This window comes from Urocampus carinirostris, chromosome 7 (genome assembly GCF_059441175.1).
Source record: "Urocampus carinirostris isolate Australia breed hairy pipefish chromosome 7, RoL_Ucar_1.0, whole genome shotgun sequence".
In the NCBI taxonomy this organism is placed as follows: Eukaryota; Metazoa; Chordata; class Actinopteri; order Syngnathiformes; family Syngnathidae; genus Urocampus; species Urocampus carinirostris.
In genome coordinates, this window is record NC_142355.1 from 39813831 (window position 1) to 39827649 (window position 13819).

The window sequence follows — 13819 nt, forward strand, 5'->3', positions numbered from 1 at the left end:
GTTTCAGTAAAGCAAAGCAAACTGCACTCCCTGTATGCTTCGATGTCTTTCACAAGCACAGCCAGTTCATCGATCTTATTTGGTAGGGAGTTGACATTCCCCATAATTATGGACGGTACCGAGGGCTTATATCGCCACTTCGCCACTAGCCGCTTAGCCTTTACCTTAGCACCGGCTCTGCACCCCTGATGGGGCCGCCTCACCTCGTCAGGTAAAAGGGGAACTACGCCGGCTCGAGAATTCTTCAGGTAGAGGAGTTGATTCCTCGAATAAACGCATTTTGGTGTGTTAATACCCATATCCATATGATAGAAAGTAATCCAAAGTGCTGCAAGGCAAACACTGAAGATAAAAGCAAAAAAACAAAACAATAAATCACAAAAGTAGCGAAAATAGCATGGGAGCTGCTGGAGTGGCTGCCACTCGCGAAGGCGCCAGAAGTTAACCACAAGTCAATTGTCCCGTACGGGGATCGAACCCGCAACCTTGGCGTTATTAGCACCACATTCTAGCACCACATTCTAACCAACTGAGCTAATAGATTGGGTACTTTGTTTTCGGTTTCCAAAAGTGTTAGGACCTTCTCTTAATGAAAGACTGTTACATGATTTATTTATTGTTCAACAAGTATGCTATTTAAAAACGTATCTCCTCGAAGACAAAACACACATTCAATAAACATATAATCTATTGGGTATTAAATCTATTGTGTGTGGTATATGTGATTTATTTAGTCAATTAATATTAATATTTTACTTTCAATTCATTAAATTAATGTTAATATTGTGAAATACTTAAGATTTTATTGTTCCTTTGTATTATCAATTTACAGTAGGTGCTTCTTCCATTAGGTATCAGCACAGATTTCTCTTAAGCAAAAATAATGTAAATGTTACATCCATCTCAGTGGTGGTACAACCTGCCATAGCATAAGGCTAGGTCGTAACTATTTAACATTAGAATAGAATATAATAGAAAAGAATAGAATAGAATAGAATAGAATAGAATAGAATAGAATAGAATAGAGTAGAATAGAGTAGAATAGAATAGAATAGAATAGAATAGAATAGAATAGAATAGAATAGAATAGAATAGAATGTCGTTCTCACATGTGAAATGCACACCGAAAGTAAAAAATTACCATCCTGATGGAACATTTACAAGAAAAATACCTAGGTTTGAAATAATAGGTTAAGGGTAATAGTATACAAAACTACAGTATAACCCTGGTCTGGTAGTCCTTACACTATTAAACTGTTAAGACACAAAATAATAATTATCTTTAAAACATTGTGATGAGTACATTTTATAGATTTTCAGGGGCATATAACACTGAGTCCGTGTATGTAATGTAAAAAAATATCAGATGCAACATTCCCAAATTGGAGTGTAGGCTGCTGTTCACAACCAAGCATCCAAAGCTACACTGCTTTTGAAAAAAAGTGTGTGATTAGTTGGCCAGAAGAAAAATAAGAACTTATTTCTATTATAAGGAAACAAACCCTGTTGCCATATAGTGGGAGAACATATAATATTTAAAAATTATGTTTTTCAACTCTCCTATGCAACTGTCTGCCCCAAGGTATAATTTGGGAATTGGAATATATATTTAATTATAACCACATATAAATTATAACACATCCATACAATTCATAACAGGTCGTATGTAGTAAGTTCCAAATTCGGAAATACTTCTTAAAGGTGCAAACAAGTGTTGAGAGGAGACAAATATTGATACAATTAGCTTTTATCAAGTTAAACTCATTTGAAAAACGATTTAAAAGGAGTTCTTTGGGTGTCAATCATCTAGGGCAAAACTGGAAAGAACATTCAGAGACCAGAGCATTTCCTTTGAATATTTAGAATTTCTAGCCCTATTCCTGATCCTGGAATCCACCATGATTTAAAAGCTGAATGTAAATGGTTGCACTGCTAGCGACAGACTATGTATATATAAGCTAGGCGTTTTACTTTCGGTGAAAATAGTCTCCACCAAAACATATTTTATATTGTTAGAAAACGCATCATCATTGTGTCAACGGTAAGCTAGTCGGTCACTTATAGGCGATAGTATACTGTGAAAGGGCTTAGAAAGACAAGAACTTTTCCCTAAAAATGCTTGACTTTCATCAACAGAGATGGAGAAATACAGCAGACAATACACAAACCTGAAGTCCAACATTACCAGCTTGACCATCTTTGACAATTTGTGAGATGTAGAGACCACAGCCAAACTCCAGCCCTCCTCGTACACTCAGACCCAGTCCATCCCGATGGGTCCGATCTAACCGAACCTCTTTCAGTTTCCTGGCCCCGCCCAGATTGTAAGGGACATAAAAAAGTAGGAGAAAAATTAGTGTATTATCAAGAGAGGTAAAGGCTTTATATGAAGGGTCAGGAACGAATGGCTCGCAATTGATTGGGTAAGCGGTAGGGGCGATTTTGGGTTCAGAGATTTGAGGGTGCTGAGCACCCAGAGTGACTGGCTGGTTAAAAAAACTTTTTTTCTTTCACTTAAAGTGATACAACATGTACAAATTAAATTATGATAACATTTTAATTAAATTATTTTGCTAAAGGCTTTTTTTTGTTATAAACGGCTGTTTTTATCAATTTGATGTTCGTTTTAAAGCTGTTTTATTATTTTAATATTCCTTTTTTAAATTGAATTATGTCACCCTTAGGCTTCTATAATAAGATACTCTCACCGTAATACACCGGAGCCTCTATAGACTCCACTGCTATGCAGCAAATGATACTAGCCTGAGCGAAAGGGTTCAGGTGCTAAGAATCAAATGGACTTCACCATTTTAAGACAGTGGAGTATTTCTGACCCATTTTTTTGTTTTACTGTTTTTATAATTCAGCTAGCATTTTTTATTATATTTAAGCCTTTATTAATGAAAAGAGTTTTAAAATGCTATAATTTGGGGTGTGTTTAAGTTGAATTTTGGGGTTGCCAAGCACCCCCCTAAAATGGGACGGTTACGCCACACACACACCCATATCCTTTTCATTTGCAGTATTTTGTGACACTTTTACAAAGGATCTCCGATCGCACCTTGTGTTAAAAACCATTACTTGTGACAAAAATGACTCAACTGCGGGTTAGAGACAATTTGTAAGTGGTATATTTGTGTCTATGGGACACAGGCTGTGACATGACTAATATTATTATTACATAGCTTTTATCAAATCATCAAAAGTCACACACTGAGATCAAATGTGCTGAAGATTTAATTTTTGTCTGGAGAGCAAGTTTGGGGTTTTGTTGAATTTTGCACTAAAATATCTGGTGTGGCTCTTAAAAGAGGAAAAATCAAGAAAGATTTTTTGAAGCAAAAATATTTGAAAATAAAGATTTTTCTTTCATGGCTCATTAGGTCAAGAAGGTTCCAGACCCCTGCTTTATATGAAGCCCACAATTGTACATACCTGGATCTCTTGGGTGTTAACATGTCATACTCCACCTGATGTTTAAGTGGGATTAGCGGTCGAATTGCATCAAACAAAGGCAAACGCTTTGGTTCATTGATGACCAACTTCAAGTCCCCGACAAGCACAGGAAGGTCCATTGACCTGAAACACAGCAATTAAAAGTACTGTATTTCTATTTCAATCAATCCAAAGTAATCCGACTAGGGCTGCACGATTTGGAGAAAAAAAACGTAATTACAATTTTTTAGATCAGTACAGCAATTTTGTTGCAATTTTTGATTTTAAAAGAAAAGTGCATTTTCTGTACTAGTTTTGTTATTTTTGACAGTACTTAACCCTTGAATACATGACCTACTAACACATACGCGCTTCCATGAGTGGCCTTAATAACTAGTGGGGGGGGGGAATTAAAATAATAATGGCATCATGTCATAAACATGTTTTATGAGGAATGCCTGGAATATGACAATATAAAACGTTTTTATTTTCAAAGATTTCGAAGAATAACAACCCACGGGCTCACTTTTATCCAACATATGCATCCAAGGGGTAATACTACTATCAGTGGCTTCAGACTGCTGAGAAGCAGTGTCCGTATGATTTTTCCAGTCACTGGTCCTTATGGAGTCTCCTAATGGCCTCGTTTGGAAACGCCTAGCTATGCCCTTAGAAAAATGGGTTAAATACTAGTGTTTAGTTTTTCAGATTGTGATCAACTTTGACATGGGACCAAGTAAGGCTTCATGCTATTTTTCTAGCAAAGATAACCATGCTAAACTCATCTGCAGGCATGTGATTGCAAAAAAAAACGAAAATTAGGTGAGAATAAAAACCTACTATTTCTGTGTGTTCCAACTTAGATTCCTCAATTTTAGTAGTACATGCAGTGATTTTTTTCATTTGTGGAAAAAACTTCAGAATACTACCTTTCAAAAGAGACCAAAGCCGTTCAGATTCTACAAACGGTTCACCAACAGCATGCGATTTATTTTGGGTAGGTCTAGGGTTAATATTTTAGGTGAATTTTAAAAGGTTGTTAATGGGTTAAACCTAAGTAAACAGCGCCCTCTTCTGAGGAGTTGTGTTACTGTTGCTGTCTGTAAACCCTTGGAAAAAGAATACTGTGTCATGCAGTCGCATAACGTCATATCATAAAGTCGATTAAATTTTGGTTAATTGTGCAGCCCTAAATCAGATGTTATGGCAGGGGTCTCAAATTCGCAGTCTGGGAGCCAATTGCAGCCCACGGCATGATAGTTTGAGGCCCCAGCCTCAAAATGATAGTTTAAGGTACAGCGTGTATTATCTAACCAAAACATGTCGCTTTACTGTGTTATGATGTACGACTAGAGTGCTAAAAATCACATGTAAAAATTCATACTAAGGAGACTCCCAGTGATCATAAAACACGTTTTTTTGCCCAGCCTTTTACCAGGTTTTTGTTTTTTCAGGAACCCGTAGTAGCAAGTTGGTGGACAAATGTGTTACTGTATATGCTTTTAGGAGAGGCTCATGTAATGTAGCATAATTAGAAATGTCTTAACCTATTTAAGAAACGCCCATTATAATCATAATTCATGTATTGTTTTCAATCTTTTAAATAAATATTCTTTATTTTAATGAATGAAGTTTTTAACCACTATGAGCCACTGAAAAACACAAGCTGTCCTTTTAAGTGCACTGGTAGCGGGTTATGGATTTATTTATTAAGGATTGATTTACCATTATATCAGGTTTTTTTTTTATAAATTAACATTTATATGATACTTCTAGTTTTTTAGCTTATTATCGAAATCAATATTCTTTTTATCATAATAATCGTTTTCTGCAAATAGGGAGAGCTAAGTAATACATGCTGTGCCTTTAAGATCTAAGAAACACCAAGACTATGAGATCAATTGTAATGTTTGTTATTCAAGAATACAAATTTGTATTAATCTGGAAAAAAACAAAACTCTGAGGATAGATGTGTTACAAATAAAAATATGCAATCTTCCTATTCTTAGGATCATAACTAAAAAATGACTTTGTCAGAAGTCACATTTGGAATGCAAATGACCATGCCATTCACAGATTTTACAATGTGTTCTAGTTCATGGAAAAATATTTCAGCATAATTCATTAAATGAGTAATAACAATCCATATGAGATATTGATCAGCCACCGAATACAATGTAGTTGTTAAATAGGACATTGATGAAGGCAATGAAGTTAACAGAAATCATATTCCCGTGAATTATTCATTGATTGGTGCCATGTTATAATTCTTTCCAAGAGGGACATAGACCTATTGTGAAAAACTGCTCAGGCTTGTCAGGCTACAGTGGAAACTGATAAGCAGCTTAAGCCAAGGAAACACAGGTACAAAGATAAATGAAACCTAGACCTGACCAAGCCACCCATCACCTTGTGACATTGAAAAATATTACATTATATCTATATGTATATATACTGTATATATAGTAAAAGAAACCTTAAAGGACATCATCAGAACTTAAAGTCATGATTTTCAAACAAATCCAATGATATAATGAATGTCTTTATTCGAGGGAGAGGATGTACTCATAATAATTACGATTGACTGTAAGTTAAATCCTCTTTTACAATCCTTTCGTTCAAGAAAATTTAGAAAAGCATCATACGGAAATGCAATTACATAATTACTCACTGGTGATACATGCGGAGGACATCATACAAGTAGTCCTTCTCTGCTTCATTTTCGATGAGCAGCTCAACCTGCAAAACAAAAAGATGTTTTAACTGCTGCACAGATCAGGCCAATCAAAAGTCCAACAAACCTGATGACGGCTAAGATGTTGCAGGATGGGTTTCAAAAAGCGCTTCGGCCACTCACAAATGTAACACATTTTCCTTCCAATTGTAAAATCTATAGTCTCTGGTGAGATTAATATTCTACACAAAAGACGATTTTCTGGGTAGTTAACAGACTGTGGTGATGGACGCTTTTCAGGCTGCTGGTCTCTTCACAACAAACCACAGCAATGAAATAAAAGCAGATGAGGAGGCTGAAGAAGGAAGGTCAGGAGTGTCACCTTACATCTTAAGCTCAGAGGTAAACATTCACACTCTGAAGATGTCCGTGACACTTTTAAAAGGCACAAAAGCGTTCAATTATAAAAGGGGTCTTGACCGTGCTGCCCGCGGGCACCAGATAGCCCTCTACTAAGACCTGAGTAGCCCGCAGACAGGTTCTGATTTTCCAGGAAATTTAATTTCTAACAGGCATGATATTCTAGTGCAGGGGTCGGGAACCTTTAGCTTGCAGTCCATATATTGCTCTTTTTATGAATACATATGGCTCAGTGATAAAATGCTAATTGTGAAAATTCCTCTGTGGCATTCCAAATCATTGCTCAATGTAAACTCAATGCCAGGTTTGGCGCGTGCGTAGCCAAAGCTACTCTGATTCAAACTGTTCGGTCAAGTATATAAACCTACAGTTGACTGTCAAGTTGTCACACCAACAGACCCTGTATTGTTTGTACATCACGAAAGAATCCTTTATATGGAAGCTCAATAAATAATGTATATTCACTGTTGTGATACGTTTTGATAAAACCCACACAACAAACTGTAATTTCCCACAAAAGCTAGCCAAGCAAAAAGAAAAATTTGATTGAGTGAGCGGTTGGGGTGGGCAACACAGCACGCACCCCTCTCACTCACACGCTCCCACTGTGTTGAAGGGAAATACATCCATTGTCATGTCCTGCGCAGTTGTCATGGCGCCTAGCTGGCCATGCCCCTTGACACCGGCTGAGACGCATTGGACTGATCGCTTTTGGAGTACTTAAATGCTCCTTTTGGGACTGCTTGTTGCCAGACCATTGCTTTACCTTGTTGAAGACCTGTTCATGCCTGTTTGATCTGAGTAATGCCTAGTTTGTAATTTTGATTGCCTTTGAACCTGTTTTGTTTTATTTGTGGTCCGTTTGTGTGTTGGACAACTTTTCTTTCCCAATTAAAGTGACAGATCGTCTACGCATATGAGTTCCGACTTCCTGCTTCCCCGTCCGTTTCATGACATCCATAAACTTTTCATTTGCAGTTCTTTGTGGTATATTTCCAAAAGAACTCTGGCTGCACCTTGTTTTGAAACCATTATTTAAAAATGATGGTCAAAATGAGCCTCAATGATCTTACGTAACTGTTGGAGACAAGTTTAAAGGTGTATATTTGTTGATATGGGACACAGGCTCCGCCATTATTATCCATCCATCCATCCATTATCTGCACCACTTATCATCAGGAGGGTCGCGGGGCTGCTGGAGCCCATCCTAGCTATCTTCGGGCAGTGGGCTGGGGACACCCTGAACTGGTTGCCAGCCAGTCGCAGGGCACACAGACAGACAACTCACTCTCCATTCACACCTAAGGATAATTCAGACCGGCCAATTAACCTGACATGCATGTTTTTGGACTATGGGAGGAAACCAGAGTGCCCGAAGGAAACCCACGCAAGCACAGGGAGGACATGCAAACTCCACACAGGAAGGTTTGATCTCACAAACTCAGAACTCTGCCGCACACACGCTTACCACTGCCCTATTATTATCATTTCATAGATTTTATCAAATAATCTAACGTCACACAGAGAAATAAAATGTGCTAGAAAATTAGCTTTTGTCTGATATGTCTGAATGTTTGGCGGAATTTTGTCTTAAATATAGTCCGAAAAAATCTAAATATTTTGCTATTATGGCTCTTTGTGTCAAAAAAGTTTCCAGCCCCTGTTCTAGTCTATTTTAACTCAACTTCAAATACAGTACAGTAAACCTCGGATAAGTCGGACTCGCATAAGTCGGATTCTCGGATAAGTCGGACAAATTGCGTGGAACGTTTGTTCTCTAGGCTTTTCTGTAGTATTACACCTCGCATAAGTCGGATTTTATAAGTCGGATCCTCGCCTAAGTCGGATGGATTTTTCCGTACAATTGACCCTTTTTAATGGTTTTCGCCTCTGATAAGTCGGATCGGTATCAGGTCGCCTAGGACATCTCCCAAATGCTCTAAATTTCAGCCTCCAGTGGCAGTAAGCGATGGAATTTTCCGGGAAGATTTTCACTCCTCACAGATTTTCCGGGAAGATTTTCACCCCTCCCAGATTTTCCGGGAAGATTTCTTGATGTGACGTGGCGTTCCGTGATTGGCAGAGGCTATTCATCAAACTCCTCCTCAGTGTTGAATGATAGCACTCTCAATCACAGCACGCGGTCATAGAACAAAGCCTCGTAATCATAATCCCATTGTTTCTTATTACAGTAGTGCTAGCATTCAAATTGAATTTGTGTGAATTTCTTTGGACTTCCTTGCGGTCTGTGCGGTCTACGGTGTGGCGATGGCCTCAAGTTCTAAAACCAAAGGCAGGAGTCTCAAGACTAGAACGTATGAAGAAAAGCTCGCTATCATTGAATTCCAAGAAAAGAATCAGCACATGAAGCAAAAAGACATCGCGGCGAAGTTTGGAATGAGCCCTCAAACTTTGAGCGACATTCTGAAAAGCCAGAAGAAGATAAAAGATATGTGTGCGACAGATTTTAGAGCTCCGACCGCTAAAAGGCAGAGGGTAAATGATCATCCAGATGTCGACAAAGCACTGATTTTGTGGTTCCGTCAAAAATCATCGAGGCCTGAAATCAGAATTGACTGTGGAATGATGCTAATGCAAGCTAACAAATTTCGCCAACAGTTTTCACCGGAATCGGCTGAACTTGCACCAGCGTGGATCGACAGGTTCAAAAAACGATATGGACTTGGGCGGATTACTAAAGCCGGGGAGTCGGGCGGAGTGGATACAGAGGTTGTTGAAGAATGGAAAAGCGGAAAACTGCGAGAAATACTCAAGAATTATGAGCCAAAGGATATTTATAACGCGGACGAGACGGGCCTCTTTTGGCTGCTTTTGCCGGATAATTCCATCGGTTTTATTGGACAATCTCATCACGGTGCGAAACAACCAAAATCTCGACTGACAGTGCTTGTGGGTTCCAATATGGACGGTACTGATAAGTTGCCGTTGCTGGTTATCGGAAAAAGTAAAAAACCGAGAGCCTTTAAAAACGTAGAAGTTCCGGTGCTGTATGAGGCCAACAAGAAGGCTTGGATGCTGTCGTCGTTGTTTGAAGCTTGGCTGAAAAAGTTGGACAGGAGGATGGCGTTCGAAAAGAGGAAGATCGTTATGGTGGTGGATAATTGTCCGGCGCATCCAACCATTGAACTGAACAATATCGAATTGGTGTTTTTACCACCAAATACCACTTCGCACACCCAGCCGATGGACTCGGGTATCATAAAAAACCTGAAGTATTTCTACAGACGTACACTGGCATTGCGAAGACTTGAGGCAACAGATGATAACGCTCCTCCGTTCTCATGGACGATTTTGGACGCAGTAATCGCACTTAAGTCTGCGTGGAAGCGAGTGACTGCCAAGACCATCGAAAACTGTTACCGAAAAGCTGGTTTTGAGAGACCTGCAGAGATCGCTGACGATGTAGGAACCGACGATCAAGTCCGTGACGAATCACCAGAGGTCGTGGAGGACACTTCAGAAGAGGAAGTGACAAACTTCCGGAACATATGGTCGCGACTACGAGACTTGTTTGGAGAGGCAGTTCCAAGTAACCCTGATGATTATCTCTGCGTAGACGACAATGTAGAAACTGTCCAGGAATTAACAGATGAACAAATTGTTGAAGTCGTTCGTGATCCTTCAGCGGAGGAAGGTCTCCTTCGTGACGAGGAGGAGGATGAGCAAATGGACGTTGAAAGACCGCCCCCGAAACTCAACGACGCCTACAGTGCACTGCGCACTTTGAGGTATTACGGCCTTGCTGCATGCCCAGAACTCGAAGACCTTGCCGATCAGATGGAGACGTTGCTGCTGAAACAATCCCAGTTATCTATGCAACAAACCAAAATTACAGACTTTTTCAAATGAGTACAATGTAACTCCGAACCTAACAGACTTACGAATCTAACGGACGATGAATCGTACGGATAAAATTACATAACCAGTTCATATACAGTGTATTATTAACCATAGTTCATATCAACCATGTTCATGTTCATTTTAAGAACTTTTTTGATAATAAATCACGTTCATGTTACAAGATATCATTGCTTGGTATTTCATTTTACATATACAAGTATGCACTTTTCTAAGAGTTAAATTTCTTCTTAGTTCGAAATTTTGCGACCTCGGATAAGTCGGATCCTCGGATAAGTCGGATGAAAATGACCGGTCCATCTGGATCCGACTTATCCGAGGTTTACTGTATTTAAAACCTGGTAATAGCATTGCAACAATGTAGTAATACAAATTGAAGTTGTCATTTTAGGAATGTATATAAAACTGGTAGTCGTTCATGCCAATCAGCAACAAAAGCAGCTCTCAGCTTCAAAAAGAATGGTGACCCCTGTAGGAGAGGTTGTTAAGTTTATTCTGTTTTTAATCTTAGACATCTGCAAAGGAGATTGCAAAGGGTGTCAGTTTGTTATTTTGACTTTTCTTGTGCACTATTGTTCGTTGTTTTAATTACTGTTGTTTCATTACTATCAGTCAATCATGTTGCTGTTCTTTGATATCCACATCGTTAAAGCAGACCAGCTCTTGTAACCTAGGTCATCGATTTAAAAAAGGGCTCAGGTTAGAACTTTTAGAACAGGTTTTTGATCTGAGGTTTGGACTCCCCTCTGTTCTCCTTGAAATGAAATGATCTGCATTTATATAGCGCTTTTCAAGTCAATGACTTCCCAAAGCGCTTTACATTGTGCTTCACATTTCCCAATAGCGGCCGTGATCTGTGCAGCCATGTAAGGCGCTAACCTGCTTATTGGGGTTTCAGTGTCTTACCCAAGGACACTTCGACATGTAACACGGACAAGCCGGGATTTGAACTGGGATTAGAGGTAAGATCGGGCCCAAAAAAAGCACCCGAGCCCGACGCAGGCCCGAGGGGTATTAAACCCGACCCGGACCGAGCCCGACTAATTAACTGGATTTGCTGGCCCGGCCCGAGGGGGCCCGAAATTACATATTTTATTTATAAGGAGGGGTGATTTATGATAACAAATTAAACTCTGCCTTTTGTTACAACATCTAGGCCTAAGTTAAATAAAACTGTATAAACATTTACATCTTTGATATTTCTGTGTCTGCACTGCAGATGTTACATTAAGCGACAATCTGTCATTGACGGTTTTTTTTTTTTTGAGGTAGCGAAAACATTTAAGGGCGTCCGTCATTTTGACGACTTGATCATTGGGCCATAATCCACAGCAGCAGTAGTAGTACGTCCTTAAGATTTTAGCGCGGCACTATCATTGAGGGGGTGTTGACGTGTTGTGCCCTTTTCCGACTCCTATGCAAATCCCCCCCCCCCTGATCGTATTCTATATAAAACGCTTATTAAAACAATAAAGCGAGCTAATTATAATAATTGGGAGATCCTAGTCTATATAACGCGTTTATTTAAACAATAAAGCGTGATTTTATTCTGCAAATTGCGTTTTTTAACGCGGATGAAAATGTCACCAACGTCAATGTACACTTCCGACAAAAGTGATCGTATTCTATATAAAACGCTTATTAAAACTCTTACCAGAGTGCGTTTTCCTCGTCAGTTCTCCTCTCTTGAGTTTATCCTTAACTTCTTGTTGGTCCGACTCCATATCGGGGATACCAGGCCAAAATCACGCGAATTTGCGGAGGGGAAGATTATTAAGAGGACAGCATTCACGTCACGTCAGCTCCTTCTCCGTTTTATCCAAATTATTTATTTTATAACAAGTATTCCTTGGTCTAGTATCCATACATAGTTTAAGTATATATTTTTAATGAACATATATTTATAATTATTAATTAATTTAAAAAAAAAAAAAAAAAAAAAAAAAAAAAAAAAAAAAAGCAGGACCGAACCCGACCGAACCCGACCCGACCCGACCGTATGACTGACATTTCAGGCCCGACCCGGCCCGAAATTGCCTCGGGTTCGGGTTCGGGCTCGGGCCATGAATCTTAGCTCTAACTGGGATCCCTTAATCCTAAAACGATCGCTCTACCTCCTGAGCTACTGCCACCTCTTAAAAAAATAAATCCATTGGTGTATTCTCTCCTTATCTTGAGTGTTTATAAAACTATAAACTTCTGAGGTTTTTTTTCCTTGCTTACATATAGGCTTCCGTTCAAGGGGTGTTGTAAAGGTGGGCTGTACAGATCGTTGAAACTTTTTTTATTAAGGCATTAACAAATAAACGGGACTTGACTTTCAATGAATGGTGAGACAGCCTTAAACACAGCCACCGCTGCCACAATTATGTATCACTAAATCTACATGCCCTTTATGACAGCCATAAAGGTATTTCTTCACTCTCCTCGAAAACACACAGACTTTGACACTATAAACCAAAGTTATAAACGAGCACTGGTGAACCACAGAGCCATTTTGTTTTGCGAAACGTTGTTATCAATGACAATAAAGACAATTTAATTCAATCAAATTCCACTATATGCTTGGCCCACACTTTAATGTAGACTAATAAACAGATGTCAGACCACCAAAAAATCGCAATAAATATTGTTTAATTGCACATGCCTCCGAATTAAATTGGAACTCACAGAGTCGCTTGGACACGCAGTAAGGAGATGAACAACGGTTAGTTGTGTCCTCCCTGAGCCTCTAATTAAACCATTCAATTCCCAATTTATTCCAGGCCAACAGCTCATAACTGTCCAATCCACATTATTTACTGTCATGGCCTTTATTATGAGCCTTCGGCTGTCTGAAGCACAGATGGTTTGTAACACACTCTGCGACAGAAAACACTTAAGCCATATCACGTTACCTTCCTGTTGTCAAAGTTACCTGCGGGACCCATATCTAATATTCATAGAAAACTAACAAAAGCAGAAATACTTGCAACTTTACAATAATAAAAAAAATACCATGCAGACCACATGTGAGACCAAATTAGAAACACAGTGGTAAGGGGTTATTATTGAGTAATATAGTAGTCTATTTTTGAACAGTTTAGTTAATTTTAAATTCAATCCCTTACAAACAAAAAGTACTCCTTCCAAATATTACAATATCAATAAATGCACTGTACACTGTCATTTTTGGAAGATATATTTTTAATAGTACATACTGATTAAAGAAGTATTTTCCCCTACGTTTGTAGAATTGAATCAGATAATTTAAAAAAACATAAAACACTTTCTATCGCTTACCTTGTGTCTGAATTCTCGAGCAACTTTTCGCTCCATTGCAGGCAAATATAAATGATCAACTTTTGACCAAAGTAGGAGCGTAAGATGCACGCAAAGGTTAAGTTTGACTCGGGCGTACTCGAGAGACCA

The 13819-nt window shown here is 38.8% G+C and overlaps 1 protein-coding gene across 1 annotated transcript in view; it reads right to left on the minus strand.

The window, feature by feature from the left end:
• Positions 1-13805, minus strand: part of ush1c (Usher syndrome 1C) — a 55103-nt gene extending 41298 nt beyond the window's left edge. Inside the window, exons 1-4 of the mRNA XM_088340933.1 lie at positions 13691-13805; positions 6107-6174; positions 3436-3579; positions 2169-2307 (exon numbers count right to left, since the gene is read on the minus strand). Coding sequence (XP_088197059.1) covers positions 2169-2307; positions 3436-3579; positions 6107-6174; positions 13691-13726 — 387 coding nt within the window. The 5' untranslated portion in view covers positions 13727-13805. The remainder of the gene's footprint in view (positions 1-2168; positions 2308-3435; positions 3580-6106; positions 6175-13690) is intronic.
• Between the last annotated feature and the right edge of the window lie 14 nt (positions 13806-13819).